This window comes from Thunnus thynnus, chromosome 13, assembly GCF_963924715.1.
Source record: "Thunnus thynnus chromosome 13, fThuThy2.1, whole genome shotgun sequence".
NCBI classification, from domain to species: Eukaryota; Metazoa; Chordata; class Actinopteri; order Scombriformes; family Scombridae; genus Thunnus; species Thunnus thynnus.
In genome coordinates, this window is record NC_089529.1 from 24,762,557 (window position 1) to 24,778,227 (window position 15,671).

At 38.3% G+C, this 15,671-nt stretch overlaps 1 protein-coding gene and 1 long non-coding RNA gene across 8 annotated transcripts in view; one reads left to right on the forward strand and one right to left on the reverse strand.

The window, feature by feature from the left end:
- Nucleotides 1-2,584: 2,584 nt before the first annotated feature.
- LOC137195052 (uncharacterized) lies at nt 2,585-3,427 on the reverse strand. The gene is made up of 2 exons (XR_010931065.1): nt 2,938-3,427; nt 2,585-2,722 (listed from the first exon to the last, which is right to left on the reverse strand). It is a non-coding gene; the product is annotated as an uncharacterized lncRNA (long non-coding RNA).
- Nucleotides 3,428-3,629: 202 nt separating this feature from the next.
- tlcd3a (TLC domain containing 3A) overlaps nt 3,630-15,671 on the forward strand; it is a 40,551-nt gene continuing 28,509 nt past the window's right edge. Inside the window, exons 1-4 of one of the 7 annotated variants that reach the window (XM_067608768.1) lie at nt 3,630-3,896; nt 4,011-4,073; nt 4,207-4,261; nt 4,419-4,484. In XM_067608768.1, the coding sequence (XP_067464869.1) occupies nt 4,025-4,073; nt 4,207-4,261; nt 4,419-4,484 (170 nt within the window). In that variant the 5' untranslated portion in view covers nt 3,630-3,896; nt 4,011-4,024. Of the gene's footprint in view, nt 4,082-4,206; nt 4,262-4,418; nt 4,485-8,570; nt 9,007-15,671 lie in introns of those variants that run through there. The other 6 variants (XM_067608772.1, XM_067608769.1, XR_010931198.1 and 3 more) reach the window with 6 other exon arrangements.

Consider the following 15,671-nt stretch of genomic DNA (forward strand, 5'->3'; position numbering starts at 1 on the left):
TATAACTTATCTTAATATCTGGTATACAGTGTCATTATAATATACATAATGACAGTTATGATGTAGTTTTATCGCAAAGAACAGTCTTTAACTCAACTATTAGCACTTATTGTTCACCATTAATCTAAAAATGTTACAATTTTAATAGTATGGTTTCCCATTCACAAAACATTATATCATTACTACAATATTTGAATGTGTATCATTCAACAAATGTTCAGAGCAGTAAATGGTACATTGGTGTAGCCTAGATGTCCACTTGCAGCTACACTATGAGTTTACTTGGATCATTGTGAATCATGATGCCAGACATTCTTTTATAAGCTGCCATCAGACACTACACACCAAGGCCAGAGAAGTAGAGTCAATTGACTTTAAAAAGAGCGTTTAGGTGACAGCTGATAGTAGCACCTGATGGATGATAGCCTCACCTTAGCATGGATGGACTACAGGTAGAGAGACTGTGTCAGAGGCGTTGACATAGACTCATATACATGACAAACTCACTGACAATTACTTCCCAACTCTGCAGCTCTATGGCACTGTTTAGCCTCGTGTTTGGTACATGCCCAGCACCAAACAGCAGACAGACAATGTTAGCAACTAGCTGGTGAACATAGTGGAGCCACAAATGAATACTAATGTTGCTCCTAGTGTACTGGATGTTTCAGTAAGCAGTTGTTTGCTAAAACTTTAGCTATAAGAACTTATAGCCTAATTTAAGACAAGAATGTATCCGTGCTGTGTGTCTGACAGCTTGCTGTGAAGTTCTTCTGCCCCCTTGTGGCCAGAAATTGTTTAATTCTGTTGTAATCAGATCATTCCCTCCACTGAGAACACTGTGTACAGTTTTTGGTGCAAATATCATCTAATGTATTTTCAAACCACCCCTGATAGACAGAAACATGATTCCAAATAAATAATGTTACACTATGTCTGCTGGTTGTGTAGTTTTTCTAGTTTGCTTCAGTTGGACATTTGAGCTTCACTGTGCAGAATGATGTATGTGCAGCGTTTGACACTAGAAGGCTGTTTTCACATTAATCTGCTCAAGGAGGAACGTTTCTCTGAGCTCACCTTAAATCTGAGTTTAAGACCTGTACATATGAGTATGATTTGTGACATCACAAATAGTTTGAAGCTATTCGTGGTCTAGTATGCAATTTACACAACTGTGAACAGACTTTTCTTTGAAGTAGGAGACATCTTGTGTCCAGCAGTTAAACTTTTCAAATCAACAATATTTGTTTATTTATATATTGAGGAATATTCAATGAGGGAGAAGGAATAGTAATCATTTTAACAAGGTAATTGAACATTTTGGAAAAACCCTACTAGACACAAACTACTGTATATAATATATTCTGCTTTGCTACTTTTGCTTTTTAGTGTCAAACTCTGCACATACATCATTCTGCACAGTGATGCTCAAACATACAACTGAAGGAACAAAAAGAAAAACATGGTAACACTTTATAATACAGCCCATGTTTTACAGTTTAACTTCACGTCATTTACCATGAAATTTCCCAGAACTTATGGTGTAACTTCCTTGTTTGAATAAGCATATATGTATGGTATATTGATGATGGCAATAAAAATTAATGTTTTTGCCCTTTGCTCATGGCAATCGTGACAATCATTTTTATGTATGTGAGTTTTATGCATGTGAATTTGGCAGGCTTCACCCACGCTCCAGGGTTTATTATGCTTATGTCTTCTACTTCATTGTATGAATTTGAATAAGAACAAGTCAGGAAATGGGTCTATACAGTCAATGGTCTATACTTTTGAAAATGAGCTCCTGGAAGTCATGTTCATCCACTGCACTGCACTCCACAATCTTTAATTACACAATAATAAGGTATGCGGGGAGGTATGTTTTTATTTTCTTAATTTCACAGAAATGACAAGCTATGTGGTCTTCTCCTGTTCCTACTCTGTAAATACAGAGCAACAACAGAGGGTGGGCTGGATTAAGAAGTTTACACTGTTCTCCCGCTCTTACTCTGTAAATAAAAACAGAACCAACAAGGTATGTGCTATTCTCCTGTTCTTACTGCGGATCACAGCAAACACTGTCAAACATTACAGGAGTTGTGCCTATCTGATGTTACAATAAGGAATCCAAGACTACCTGTTTGGTGCCGGTTACCTTTCATGTCATACACTAACACCATGCAACATGTCATTAACAACAGACTGGAACTACATTTTGAAAAGACAATGAGAATATTGAACATGATTAAATAGAATATGTTTTATTTATAACATCTTAACTATATAAACTACTATTATACAATATAAATGTGCTATATGAGTTGTACTATATAAAAATTAAACAACAAAATATCTTAACTCTGAACTAATTATCTTAACTAAGGAAATAAGGGTCTACAGGTCTACAAATTTTCATGGCAATTAAAATCAAAATGTAGTGAAAATGATGAAAAAAAAACAAACCAAAAACAAGAACAAAACAGGAAGCTATGTTTAAATTAGCATTGTAACAAACCAATAAAAAAAACAATCTTCAGAAACTTTGTTCTTATGTTCTAAATTGCCACTTCAATGGGAGGAGGTCTTTTTATTTTGTCCTTCAGCTCAGGACAGGAGTCCACAAATCTTTTGAGCTGCAATGCGAAATATTTTAGGGTTGTTCCTTCAGTGGGGGGTGGGGGACACACACAACAAAGTTTTCCCCTTCTGAAGCTATGTCCACCTGTAATCACAATTATGTAAGTGTATTACAGTATAGTAAAGTCCCAAAAACACACAGAAACAATTGTTACATAACAGCATTCATTACATTCATTACAACTATCATTAAAAATGATAGTTACAAGTTATTCTGATAGTAAGTAATTTATAGTAGTGAATGAACAGTTTAAAAGCAAGTATAGTGGCCCCACAAATACAGGTATAACATTTTTGTACCTCAGCAATGATGCTTGTCAGAGCGATCACTATTTTGTCCCCATGGTGGCGTTTCAAGGCCTAAGACACACAGAAATTGATTTTGTTTTTTTATTTGATTTTGTATGTCTTCAGGATATACCTGTACCTGTGTATCACCTGCTCAGGTGTAGTCACTGCACAACAAACATAAAATGATAAGTATTATATTTCTTTCCCGTACTTGTTAGGTGTTAACAGTAGTGTGCTCTAGATCTAATACACAATGCAAAGTATAACTAACTATATATTAAATGCAAAATACACGTTACTCCATAAAATAAGGAGTAAAACTATGCTATCTAAAGCTACATATTCCTGTGGCATTTAGCTTGAAACAGCATGTGAGTTTACATTCTGGACACAGAGGTAACTTGTATAAACTTCTCTCCAAAATCCGCCTAGCATGGTGGCTAATTAGCTATTAGCTTAACTGGCGATTAGCATGCTAATCATAAGCGTAAATTACGGGGGGATGTACCCCCACCCCCACCCCCCCCCAAATAATCAAAACGGGACAGTACAACCCCCCCCCCCCCCCCCCCCCCCCACATATCATATCATAATGATAAATGAAAAGTATTAACTGTTATAAAACATGATAAAGCGGTTGGTTTCACGATTCAATGTAATTAGCAAGCAAAGAATAAAATATAACATTTTTTCAACCCCTCCCCACCCCTGTAATGTGAGACTTGGTTGTGCCCAACCCATCGTCTGCGTCTACTAAAGCAGCAGCAGTACCTGCCGGTGAGAACAGCATATAGCAAGCTGGCATACAAAATGAGAAGAGGAGTGACTAAAGACCAACCAACAAAACCAAAAAACAACAAAGTTGTTGGTTGACCAACGACAAAAAGAGAAAAATATGAACGAAAGGGAATGAAATTATTTTTTGCTGTGTCATTGTGTTAACTGAACTGCAAGCTAGCTAGGCTAACGTTAGCTATCATAATCAGACTAATTTTACTGCAGCTACTAGCTGCTTGTGATTATCTTGCTAATATTACGTAAAACTAGTTTTTATTTCTAAGTTGTATCTTATATTTCATCAGATCCAAGAAGGTGAATGATGCAGCAGGGCAGGCAGGTTGACCAGAGAGGGAAAGGGGGCACAGGTGAGCAGGTAATGAGGTCTAAGACTTAAAATGCTGTGGCAAGCAAACATTGTTCAGCAGGCTAAAAGACATGTAAGAGTTGTCCATAGAAGTGTCCGACTTCGTTTTTCTGGATCATGTGGTTTCCTCACAGTGAGGGACAGGGTGAGGGCAGCCGTCCAGCAGGCAGGGGAGTTTCAGATGAGCAGGTGAGAACATAAATGCTCTGGCAAGGACATAATTATGAATACACAGATCCAAAAAGTCAAGAAAGTAACTTAAATATGTTATTTATTTATTTATTTATGACTGATATTCACTAGTGATTATTTCAAAGGTGTGTCTTTTTTTATATATGTATATCAGATCCAAGAGGGTGAATGTAGCAGTAGGCAAGGTGACCAGAGAGGGAAAGGAGGCACAGGTGAGCAGGTAATGAGGTCTTTTATATAAAGTGAATTATTTTATGCTATTCAACTGCACTGGTTGGTATTTGTAGAGCATGTTGTTTTGGTATGTCTCTTCCCCTTATAATGAATGTGAAACAACCATTTAACAGCCTATTTGCGAAAAAATCTCCTGGGGGGGCATGTCCCTGGACCCCCCCCCCCCCCCCCCCCCCATGTTCAAGCCAAAGTTATGACCTTGATGCTAATAAACATTAATTTGGTTGCTAAAACTTCACCATAAGGAAGGCAACATGTTACCATAAGAGAGACAATGTCACACATCTTAAATATGAATGCTCACCTAACAAAAAAATAGAGGCTAGTGAGTGCAGGGACTGAGTAACCGGCTCTCAAAGGCTAACAGCCACAGCTAACGTTACAACCATCTGAGCCCACTTTTCCTGCTAGGCGGTCGTAAAGTTGTACTGTCGTGATGGATGGAAGTGACAATATAATCACACAAACTGACTAAAATTGCAGCTGGGTTACATCAACACAAAGCTTAAATTGTTAATACCAAGATATAACTATTGTTATAGAGAGACAACTCCCTACCATAGAATACAAAACAGACAGAACCCTTCAAAATATGGCAGCATAGTTAAATTCATATTTCAAATGTATTTTGAAGGGTTTTGTGTTTTTGTTTTCTATGGTAGGGAGTTGTCTCTTTTTCTATTAAGTGTAGAACAACAATTTAAAGGACCAGTGTGTAGGATTTAGTGGTGTGGTTGCAGATTACAACCAACCGAACCGACCGCTCCCTTCACCCTCCCCTTCCAAGCATGTAGGAGAACCTATTATGACCGCAAAACTTGTGAAATACGCGAAAGGCCCTCTCTAGAGCCAGAGTTTGGTTTGTCTTTTCTGGGCTATTGTAGAAACATGGCGGGCTCCGTGGAAGAGGACCCCGCTCCCTATGTAGATATAAAGGACTCATTCTAAGGTATCAAATCTTCTGACAAGCAAAATGCAAGCTTTCCACTGGCATGGCAGAGAGCAAGAAGATAAAGACAAAAGCAAGAAGAAACCAGCAAGAAAAAACCGCCTGCCTGGAGTCTCAGATAAGAGACCGTTTTAAAGTTTCAGTCTACCCGCCCAGAAGGTGCATCCTGGCCAATTCCAGGGGCTGCAGAGTTCTGGGGGAGCAGAGACAGTCCCTTCCTGCCCATGGACAGGCGGGTACAATTCCTGAATTGACTTATTCTTTTAATCAAAGTATTTACATTTAACAGTTGCACGATTCCTAATTTTGCATTTTTGATAGTAGCTTTAGCGTTCTGAGAGTGAAACAAGCAGAATGGTACTAAACAAGATTTTAGTGTTATCAAAGATGATGAAATTATGTTAGTGGTACATTTCTTGGCTTGAGGGCAGTGGAATAAAAGTCTGACTAAAGCACATAACAGCACATTATTTGATTGTTCTGGTAAATGTCTGTAAGTGTGTGTATGTCATTGGAGCATGACGTTGTGCGGCAAGTTCTCCTTGTTGGTGGTGATGACTTGCAAGCTGTCTGGTGCTCTTATGCTGGTTGGCCCAGTGATCAGTTCTTGGGTCGTTATTCAAGTTCTGAATATCAGTTCACAGTGGGATTAAAGTTGGTGCCAGCTCGTCTCTGTGTGTGACTGGTTCTTAGAGGTGAGTTATAATAGCCAGTGGTGGGAGTCATTTATCCAAGTGGTACTATCAATTCACAGTGGGGTGTGAATTCGTCTTTGTCAAAAGGTGGTTTGGGTCAGTGGTCTGGTTTAGTGACCATGCAGGAGATGGGGGATTCCTTACCTGATACTTTCCGTTTGCAGGATGTTGTTTAGATGGTCTGGTCAGTGAGGAGTTTGGGACTCTCACTGATATATTGTTGGCCAGTATTCCTGGGGGGTTGAAGAGGTTGTTTGAGGCTTGTGCTGCTTGTCTGCCTTCAAAACATGCAGGGACTTTACCCTACAAATGTAAGTTGGCTGAGTTAATCAAATAAACTTAATCAACTAAACTTAATCAAATAAAAGAAATAAAAGTGGAAATGTAAAGTATTATTCTACTGCTGAAACAAATGGGGTTTTTTTCCATGGATGTAATTTTTTTTTTTTTTTTTTGGGCACCGGCCGGTTATGGATCCAGTGCAATAATTTACCAACCACTGACATGGAATGGGATTGGGTTGGGTTTGTTCTATTAGTAAGTAATGGGTTTCCAGAATTTATCGCCAAACCTCTTGTAGACCACCAACTGGACATATTTTACTGTCGCGTCAAGCATTTTAGTGCCGTTAAACGGGATATTTTTTACCACATTTTACTGTTTTAACACAAACCATGATCTTTCCCTAACCCTAACCAAGTGGTTTTTGTGTCCTAACTGAACCATTTTAACCCAAACCACATGATCACATGGTCTTGCACAATCAATACCAATGTACATGTGTAATAATTCTGTACCAACAATAAACAGACTATTACTATGGAGGAATCCGTACCAATAGCCACTTACTTTTTTTTTTCCCCTGTGGTGTGCTAGGGTCATGTGAACCCTCTCACAGTAAGGACAACAAGGTAATTCCGGCGCGGGTCAAGACTTTTGTAATTATTTATTTGCTATTTGTGTGTTTGTTTTGAACATGTAACAACATGTAACAAGTAAAAAACAAAACACAAATAACAAATAAAATGAGCAGTAAACATATACCGAAAGATTTGAATAAACTAATTCTCATAAACATTAATAAACAACATAAATAAATATTACATGTCCGAAAAGGAGTAGGAAGAATTATACACTTGTATGGTCCTACCCCTTCTTCATGACTCAAACAGTTAACTCAGTATTTATCAACCAACTCACAACCAACTACCCCAATGCTATTATATACAACCCCAATATCCACCCAAGCAGTAGTGGAAAGTAATTAAGTACATTTACTCAAGTACTGTACTTAAGTACAATTTTGAGGTACTTGTACTTTACTTGAGTACTTTCATTTGATGCTACTTTATACTTCTACTCCACTATATTTATTTGACAGCTTTAGTTACTTTTCAGATGAAGATTTGACACAATGGATAATATAACAAGCTTTTAAAATACAACACATTGTTAAAGATGAAACCAGTGGTTTCCAACCTTTTTGGCTTTTGACGTCTTACAAAAAGCAGTGTGTAGTCGGGGTCACATTTCACATGTCTATGAGTTGTTAACAGCTCCACCAAATAGTGATTTTTCTCTCTAAACTTCTCATGTGCTTTCATTTCAATAAATGTTCAAATGATTCAATATTTCAGCAAAAATCAAAAGAAAAAGTCCAAAAACTGAAAACAGTTTTGTGTATCAGAAGTTTGTTTTTTCTTCTTTCCTCTCCCATTATCTCACGACCCCTCAGATTTATCTGCTGACCCTTTGGAGGGGCCCGACCCCTAGGTTGGGAACCACTGGACTAAACTAGCTAACTGTATATAAAGTAGTGTAAACTAGCTCCACCTCCAGCAGCTACAACAGTAACATGCTGCTCTAACACTGATGCTTCACTATTAATAATCTAATGATGTCATATATAATAATATATCAGTCAGAGGGACCAAACCACTACTTTTACTGCAATACTTTAACTACATCAAGCTCATAATACTTATGTACGTTTGCTTAAGTAGGATTTTTCATGCAGGACTTTTACATTGTTGTATTGGTACTTTTACTCAAGTAAAAGATCTGAATACTTCTTCCACCCAGTGTCAATCAGATATAACTTAGACAGTTACCTCAACGTTCATCCTACCAACCATTCCTCATTACTATACCTCTTTAAAATGATTTTTTTTTTTTGTACATCCTCTTGAATTGATTCATGTTTGGTCTTTGCTTGGACCAAACTGAAATACACAAACTCATCAGAGTGGTAGGAACACTATGTTGTTTTTTTTATTATTAATCATTCCTCTTAAATTATAACTCCCCCCTCTGTTTAAGACCATGTTTTGTATGTTACCCGGAAGTAAATAGTCTCTTGCTTTATACATTATTCGTGCAATCCTAAATTCTACCAGATCTTTTATGTTAACAGTCTGCACAGGAAGTCCGGTGTGTTTTCTTTGCCTGTAGCTCGACAGTGGTGCTGCTGCTGAGCCTCAGCAGGGGGAGAGAGAGAGAAAGAGAGAGAGAGAGATACAGAGAGAGAGAGAGAGAGAGAGAGAGAGAGAGAGAGAGAGAGAGAGAGAGAGAGAGAGAGAGTGTGTATGTGTGTATGTGTGTGTGGATGGTGGAGTGTTCCCGGTGAAAAACACCGATCCCCGGCCGCATGAAAAATGCCTCACCGCCGCGTGTAAACGGGTGAAGCTCGCGGAGGGGAGAGAGCCAGATCTCCAGGCAGGTTTAGAGGAAAATAACAGCAGGATGTTGCAAGTTTTAGCTTGTGGCGCCGTAGTTTTCCCCGGTCTGTTCTTCGCCTTCAGGAGATTCCTGCCGTGTGTGTTCAAACACTGGAGCGATGCCGACGTGGTGCTGGTCAGCGAGAGGTAAAATCATCAGATTATACAACGTAAACTCTCAAAATAACATCTAATGCTGAGCTCAGGTGTAGCATTTTAGCTTATCTAATGCTGTGTAAGTTAGCTAGTAACACTGGCAGCGCGTTCCTTTAAGTTAGCATGTTAAGGCGTTGTTGTTTTATTTTTAATTGATTATACTGATCATTATTCGCATGGGATTAACGGTATAAATATGTTCTGTAATTACTACTGTATCGCTTTAATTTTTTTTAAATTTTTCTGTACATTTTTAATTTATAACTATTGTTTTTTGCGCAAAATGGGTACAAAAAGCTCCTCTCTCAAGGATGATTTGCAACTATCATAGCTACACTATGTGTCCTTGTAGGGATGAAGAAAAGCTTTAACGTTAGTGACAACATAAAAGGCTAAAAATGCCAAAGACTTAAGTTCACACTGAGCCTTGATAGACGTGCTATAAAAGGTGCATTTTAATTAATATGCATGTGTAAGAGATTGAAATCTGTCTTTGGAGGACATAATTCATCCATGTGCATTCAAAAGTTTAATTAACATGCATGTTTTGATGGTGGTTCACAATCAGTAAGAAGTCTGGGAAAACCTTGCATCCACTAGGGGACGCTGCTATTGTGTCGTGCATGAACGATTCGTTCAAAAGAACAGATCTTTTGGGTGAACGAACTGAACTGAATCACTTCCTAAAACGATCCGTTCATTTCTTAGTTCAGTTGCAAGCGAGTGTGATTTGTTCGCAGGGATACACTTACTCACTGAGTGATTCAAGTCATTTGTTCGCAGGAGGAATGGGGGTGTGTTCAAGACAGCAAATACACAGCTGATTGAACATAATAGGGTAGGACTTTGTTATAGCAGCTTTCAGTTTGCAAACGGTGTCTTTGTCCAACTAAATTTTCAGCCCACTGGCTTATCCTTCACAAACAACCGTTCTCAGTTCACTAGTTAGTGAGCTGAACTGAACGTTTGGCCGTGTTTCAGTTCGGTGAGTGGGGCTGCGCAGTCGGAGCTCCGGTCAAGCACTGAACAATTCGGTGAATGATTTGGTGAACAAATCTTTTGAACAGATCTTTTTAATGAACTGATTCTAATGATTCAGTACACTAAAAAGAACTGCTTTGCCCATCACTGAGTGACTCCCAACTGGCCAAAAATAGGAAGTTACATTTTTGTTGGAGGTGAACAAACCTGAGCTTAAGCCATATGTTATAATGTGAACACTCAAAATAAAAAATGACATATGCAGCCTTCTCCTGTAACTTTGTATTATGTTTGTTGAGTTGCACAGTAGTAATACTTAATACAGCGTGTGGGTGTGGGTCAGTGTGACTTGCTCACATGTGCTCAGCTCAGTTCAATGCTCATTTGTACGCTGTCACTCTTGCTAATCCTCCTCTGAGCTCTGGTCAGGGCTGACTGCTGAGTTAGCTATGCACTGCAAAACACTGAGCCCCTACTCCTGAATAACGCTTCTACTAATGATATCTACTGTCTATCTAATGATATCTACTGTATGTACTCTGCCGCACAGGTCCAAAGCTTGGATCATGCTAGTTTCAGTAGGTCACAGTTTTCATGTTCACGAAAAAATGATATTTCTTTTAAGTCCCTGTGTAGGGCAAATTTCCATTTGCAACTCATCTCATGTATCTAATAAGTCTTACAAAAGCCTAATTTTATATATATATATATGTGTACTCCATTTAGCCTCAACTGCCCTGTAAAAAAAACTCTTTTGACCATTTAAATATTGTACACTTAAACGCATGTGATGTAGCATAACAGGTAATATATGCAAGTTAACAGTAACTTGAAGGATTTGATGCATGTAGGGCTGCAACTAACGATTATTTTCACTATTGTTTAATCTGTCGATTATTTTCTCTATTAATCAATTAGTTTTTTAGCCTATAAAATATCAGAAAATGGTGAAGAATGTCAAACACTCTCTGAGCCCAAGAAGACGTCCTCAGATGTCTTGTTTGTGCACAATAGTCCACAGCTCAAAGATATTCATTGGTAATGGTAATGACTGAAGCTTGAAGAAACCAGAAGGTTACTACTAGCGACTACTATCATATCAAATTCCTTTGGCCGTGTCTCAGTATTAGAGGTAGAAATCTGGGTAAAAAGCAAACCATTTTGCTACATCTTTATGTGTGTATATATTTATATATATATGAACCTCTTCATTTATCTTACTGACTATGTTATTTTCTGTGCTTAGTTCTCATATCACTAGATTCGCTAGTTTTCTTTATGAAACAGCACTAGTGTTAGCAGGTAACCAGCCTTTCCTTGCTACTCTGCCTACTTAGCTTTGTGCTTAGCCTAGCTTTGCAGTTAGATTTGTGAATTCACAGTCAAAGCAGCCTTGTTAAAACTATGATGTGTGATGATGGTTCCGCAGTTGCAGACAGAATATCTCTACTAGAGAGAAGTGTCTGTGAGTTAGAGGAGCTTTTTTTTTGGCTAGGGTTACTTTGGATGTGACGGGCTCTCCAGCTGTAGCCCTGCTAATGTTAGCACTAGCATAGACTCATCGGCAGAGTTTGTCCCTCTTAGCCGGCCTGGGTTCACTGTTTACCCAGGGACAGACTCCAACATAGACGCTAATCTGAGCGTGCTGTAGTATCATCATATCGCATTTGTGCCCCTCAGTTCCACTCATTTTTTCCCTCTTTTCCAGAGGACAATCACTTTCTTTACTAGTGGCTCAAACAGTGCTTTGCAGTAGGAAATGGGCGTGTACTTTCATGTGCAAGCCAAAAACTGCAGACTGACTGGCTGTTGTCACGTTTATTTCTGCTGTGTGATAGGCTGATCTATGCATATTGAGTAAAGAATGTCAGAAGTTTATCATCATTATCAATATAACTTTTATTGCAATCCTGGATTGAGATAATTTTATTGCTCAGCCGTATCGGCAACTAGCTGATTAATCAACTAATCAGTGCAGCTCTAGTTGTATGTAACATGATGCACTTTTACATACATAAATTATTACAGTACAAGGGTTACCTGCGAGAGGCAGATAAAAAAAAAAAAGTCAAAATGGATGCAGAAAAGGCTTTTAAACCCATAATGTAACTGCATAGCATCTCTTGTTCTGGTAAGTGCCCACATCTTTTAAACTCTACATCCCCGGTTTGTAATGCAGGCTTTCTGCCAAAAAATGTAAGTTGCAAGCCCAAGCTGACATAGCCTGATGACACAATTTAATCAGGGATTGTTTGCTTGTGTAAAGTCGGTGGGATGCCTCCTTTTTTAATTTGAGCCACTGAGAGAGAGAGAGGGTGATCTCCATTTGCTTTATGCAGTAGTGATGATTAGGTAAAGTGATAGGTGTTATCTATGACTTATTAAACAGGATACATGCAACACTTGGTCATTCTGTACCTCCGAGATGTCGTCATTCCCTTTAATTCCAGGTCAGTTCAGACTGTAGACTGTAAAAAAATAATGGATGTAGCCACCATGACGTCACCTATTGGTTTGTTTACTCCTGTTATGAAGCCTCAAATTCGGCATTTTTACCATCACCATCTTGGATTTTTGGAGCCAGAAGTGACCATATTTGGACGATAGGGTGGAGGTGACCCTAACGCTAGCTGCTAGCTGCTGGCTGCTAGCTTGGATAGTATGGTGCATTTACAGACTATGGTTAACTGGGACAATGCTAATACTAATTTTGGCTAGTGAAAATCAGGCTTAAAACAAAATGTACTTATCAGAAAAACTGAGCAGCCGACTCCTTCGAGGGTCTTTTAGTACAACCAAATGCTGAATAAGACTTTTTTAAGCAACCAAATGTTACACTTAACTTTCATGAACTGAAAACACACTAAAATAGCGACGGCTATGCCTATACTCCTATTCTAATCTGGGGTTATGTTACGTAACATACATAACCAACATTATTGCCATGGTAGCGACATGTCAATCACAAGGTAGCAATGCTCTAAAGCATACTCTGCTTTATCGTCTATTTTACTCTAAATGGTACCATAATTACCAAAAACAAAATAAACATTATGCTGTATTGAAGAAGACTTGAAACTAGCGATTGAAACCATAAACACATCAGGAAAATGTTTACTGGGGTAATAAATAAATAAATAATCACATCAATCATCATTTTCTCACAGACTTGTTTATGTAGCCAGTGAAGTCGCCCCCTGCTGGCCATTAGAGAGGCACTTCTGCATTGGCTTCACTTTTCAGACCCAGAGCTTGCTGCTTGGTTGAGACATGAGACAGCTTCCTCCGTTTAAGGAAATTATTTAACCTTTTATACAAAATTAAACTATATATTTGTGAGCCATTTTTAAAGATTTTAATCTTAAGTAGGAACCTGGAAGTATGAAAGCATTGTTGGTTTTGGCCTTTTCATGGGAAAATATAGATTATTGCCAACCTTATCCTTAAAGGTCAGGATGCTAACACACATTATGTAACTAGAGTTAGCATACTAGCAGTTAGCATGCTACACTGTTTGCTAATGCAGACCAGTGATCCAGTCTCCCAGAATGATGAAGAGGCCCCTTTTTTTGTTTTTCTTCAGCTTGATCTCCCACACAGGAAGAACGTCCCTTTAAGTGTCTGGTGTGTTTGGAAAATAGAGAAGTGAGTAGTGTGTGTCAGCAATGATAACGATCCTGACTGAACTGACAAACAGATGTTACTACTGGCCACATGACTTGATCGACAGACGGTCTCTAGGAGGTAAATAGCAGTGCTGAAACATCACAACAACCAGAGCTTGGCAATAAAAATGCAAAAATAAAGAGATAAAACCTGCTGTGATGACTCCTTAATATAAAATCAGCTAAAAGGATCTCATATATTACCAGGTGCAACCGTAGCCTACTTTAAAGAACAACACTTGACTTCACAGGGGATTATAATGCTCAGTGTCACTCTGCACACTCTTAGCATAAGAGCCATAGTCATGCCTTAAATTCAACAGTAGCATTGGTCTTACAGTGACAATTTATTGCTGGTTAAGAGTGCTTTCTGCCTTTTTCAGCCAAGCAACTTGCAACTGACATAAATCTGTGTTGATTCATGAACAGAGTAAATTCACTGTTTGGTCTTAATTATAACTCCATAAATACTGGTAATTGTGATGTATTTGTAAAAATATTTTGCGTACATAAAAGGGGTCTACAAAAGGTAGTAAAAACATTAGGTACAGCTGACAATAGGGTGGTGTCAAGCTCAATGCCTCCACAATCTAAAGTCTTAAAGACGACCACCTCTCAACTTTTTACAGTGAGTTATTCAAAGGGAATGTAGGTCAGTTGAACTACATTATGTTATTGTACTCTAAGTCATATGAGGGCATGGTCTTTTAATAGATATAGAATAGATGGCTTTCTTAAAATTAGAGCTGCAACGATTAGTCGATTAATTGTTTTGGTTATTCAAGAAAAAATGCTGAAACACTCTGATTCCAGCTTCTTAAATGTGAACATTTTCTGGTTTCTTTAGTCCTCTATGATATAAACTGAATATATTTGGGTTATGAATTGTTAGTCCGGACAAAACAAAACATTTCAGGTTGCATCTTGGCCTTTGGGAAACAGTGATTGACATTTTTCACTATTTTATAGACCAAACAATGGAGGAAATAATCTAAACATTAATCAATAATGAAACTAATTGTTAGTTGCAGCCCTACTTAAAATAAGTGAATTTTTCCCGATATTATTTGTTGTTTGCCTTATGATGATCACTGACTAGAGTGTTTACTCAGTCTACCCACCTTTTAGAGCTGCAACTTATATTAAAATCCTTAAGTAAAGCCAATCCAAAATCAATATAATGTTAGAACATTGTGATAATTTCTCAGAGCTCACAGTGTCATCTTCAAATTGCTTGTTTTGTCCAACCATCCGTCCAGAACCCATTAAGTGCTTGTAACTACTTTGCTGTCACAAGGACCGATACAGGAAACCGTTCCTGCCCAAAGCAATAACTCTCTACAACATCTCACCTTACTCTAACTGAACTCTCAGCTTTATAGTTTCTGTCTCAACCAAACTCTACTGTTTTGTTCCTTCAACAACTTTGCTCATGGTAAATTTGCACATCTTTACATCTTTATTTACTGTCCCTTGCAATGTCTGGATAACCTGCTGCTGTAACAGAAGAATTTCCCAATTTGACATCAATAAAGTCCATCCATCCACCCACCCAACCACCCACCTAAGTTTAATATAAAACAAGATCGAGAAGTTGCCACGTCAGAGAATCTGGAGCCAGTTGGTATTTCTGCTTGATAAATGACTAAAACAATGAATTGATTGTGTGCTGATCGTCTAATGATTTGTCGTTTCTGCACCACCCACCTTTATTTACTACTGCCAAACTGGTTAAGGAACCATGTAGATAGTGATGTAACTGCATCCATTTGTGTGATTGTAGGACTGTGATAGAGAGAGACAGAGAAAGAGAGCTCCTACTTGCCATGAAATGCACTTTACTCCGTTTGCTTTTTTTTTTGCCTCTGCTGTCACTTTTTCTTTTGCTCTGCTGCTGCGCCAATGGAACTACAGATTACGTAGCCCATTTACTGGAGGAGCAAAAAAACACCACTCCTGACTGTCAGACACTGTGTGTGTGACAGAACATGAAAGACCAAGTGGTCCGTA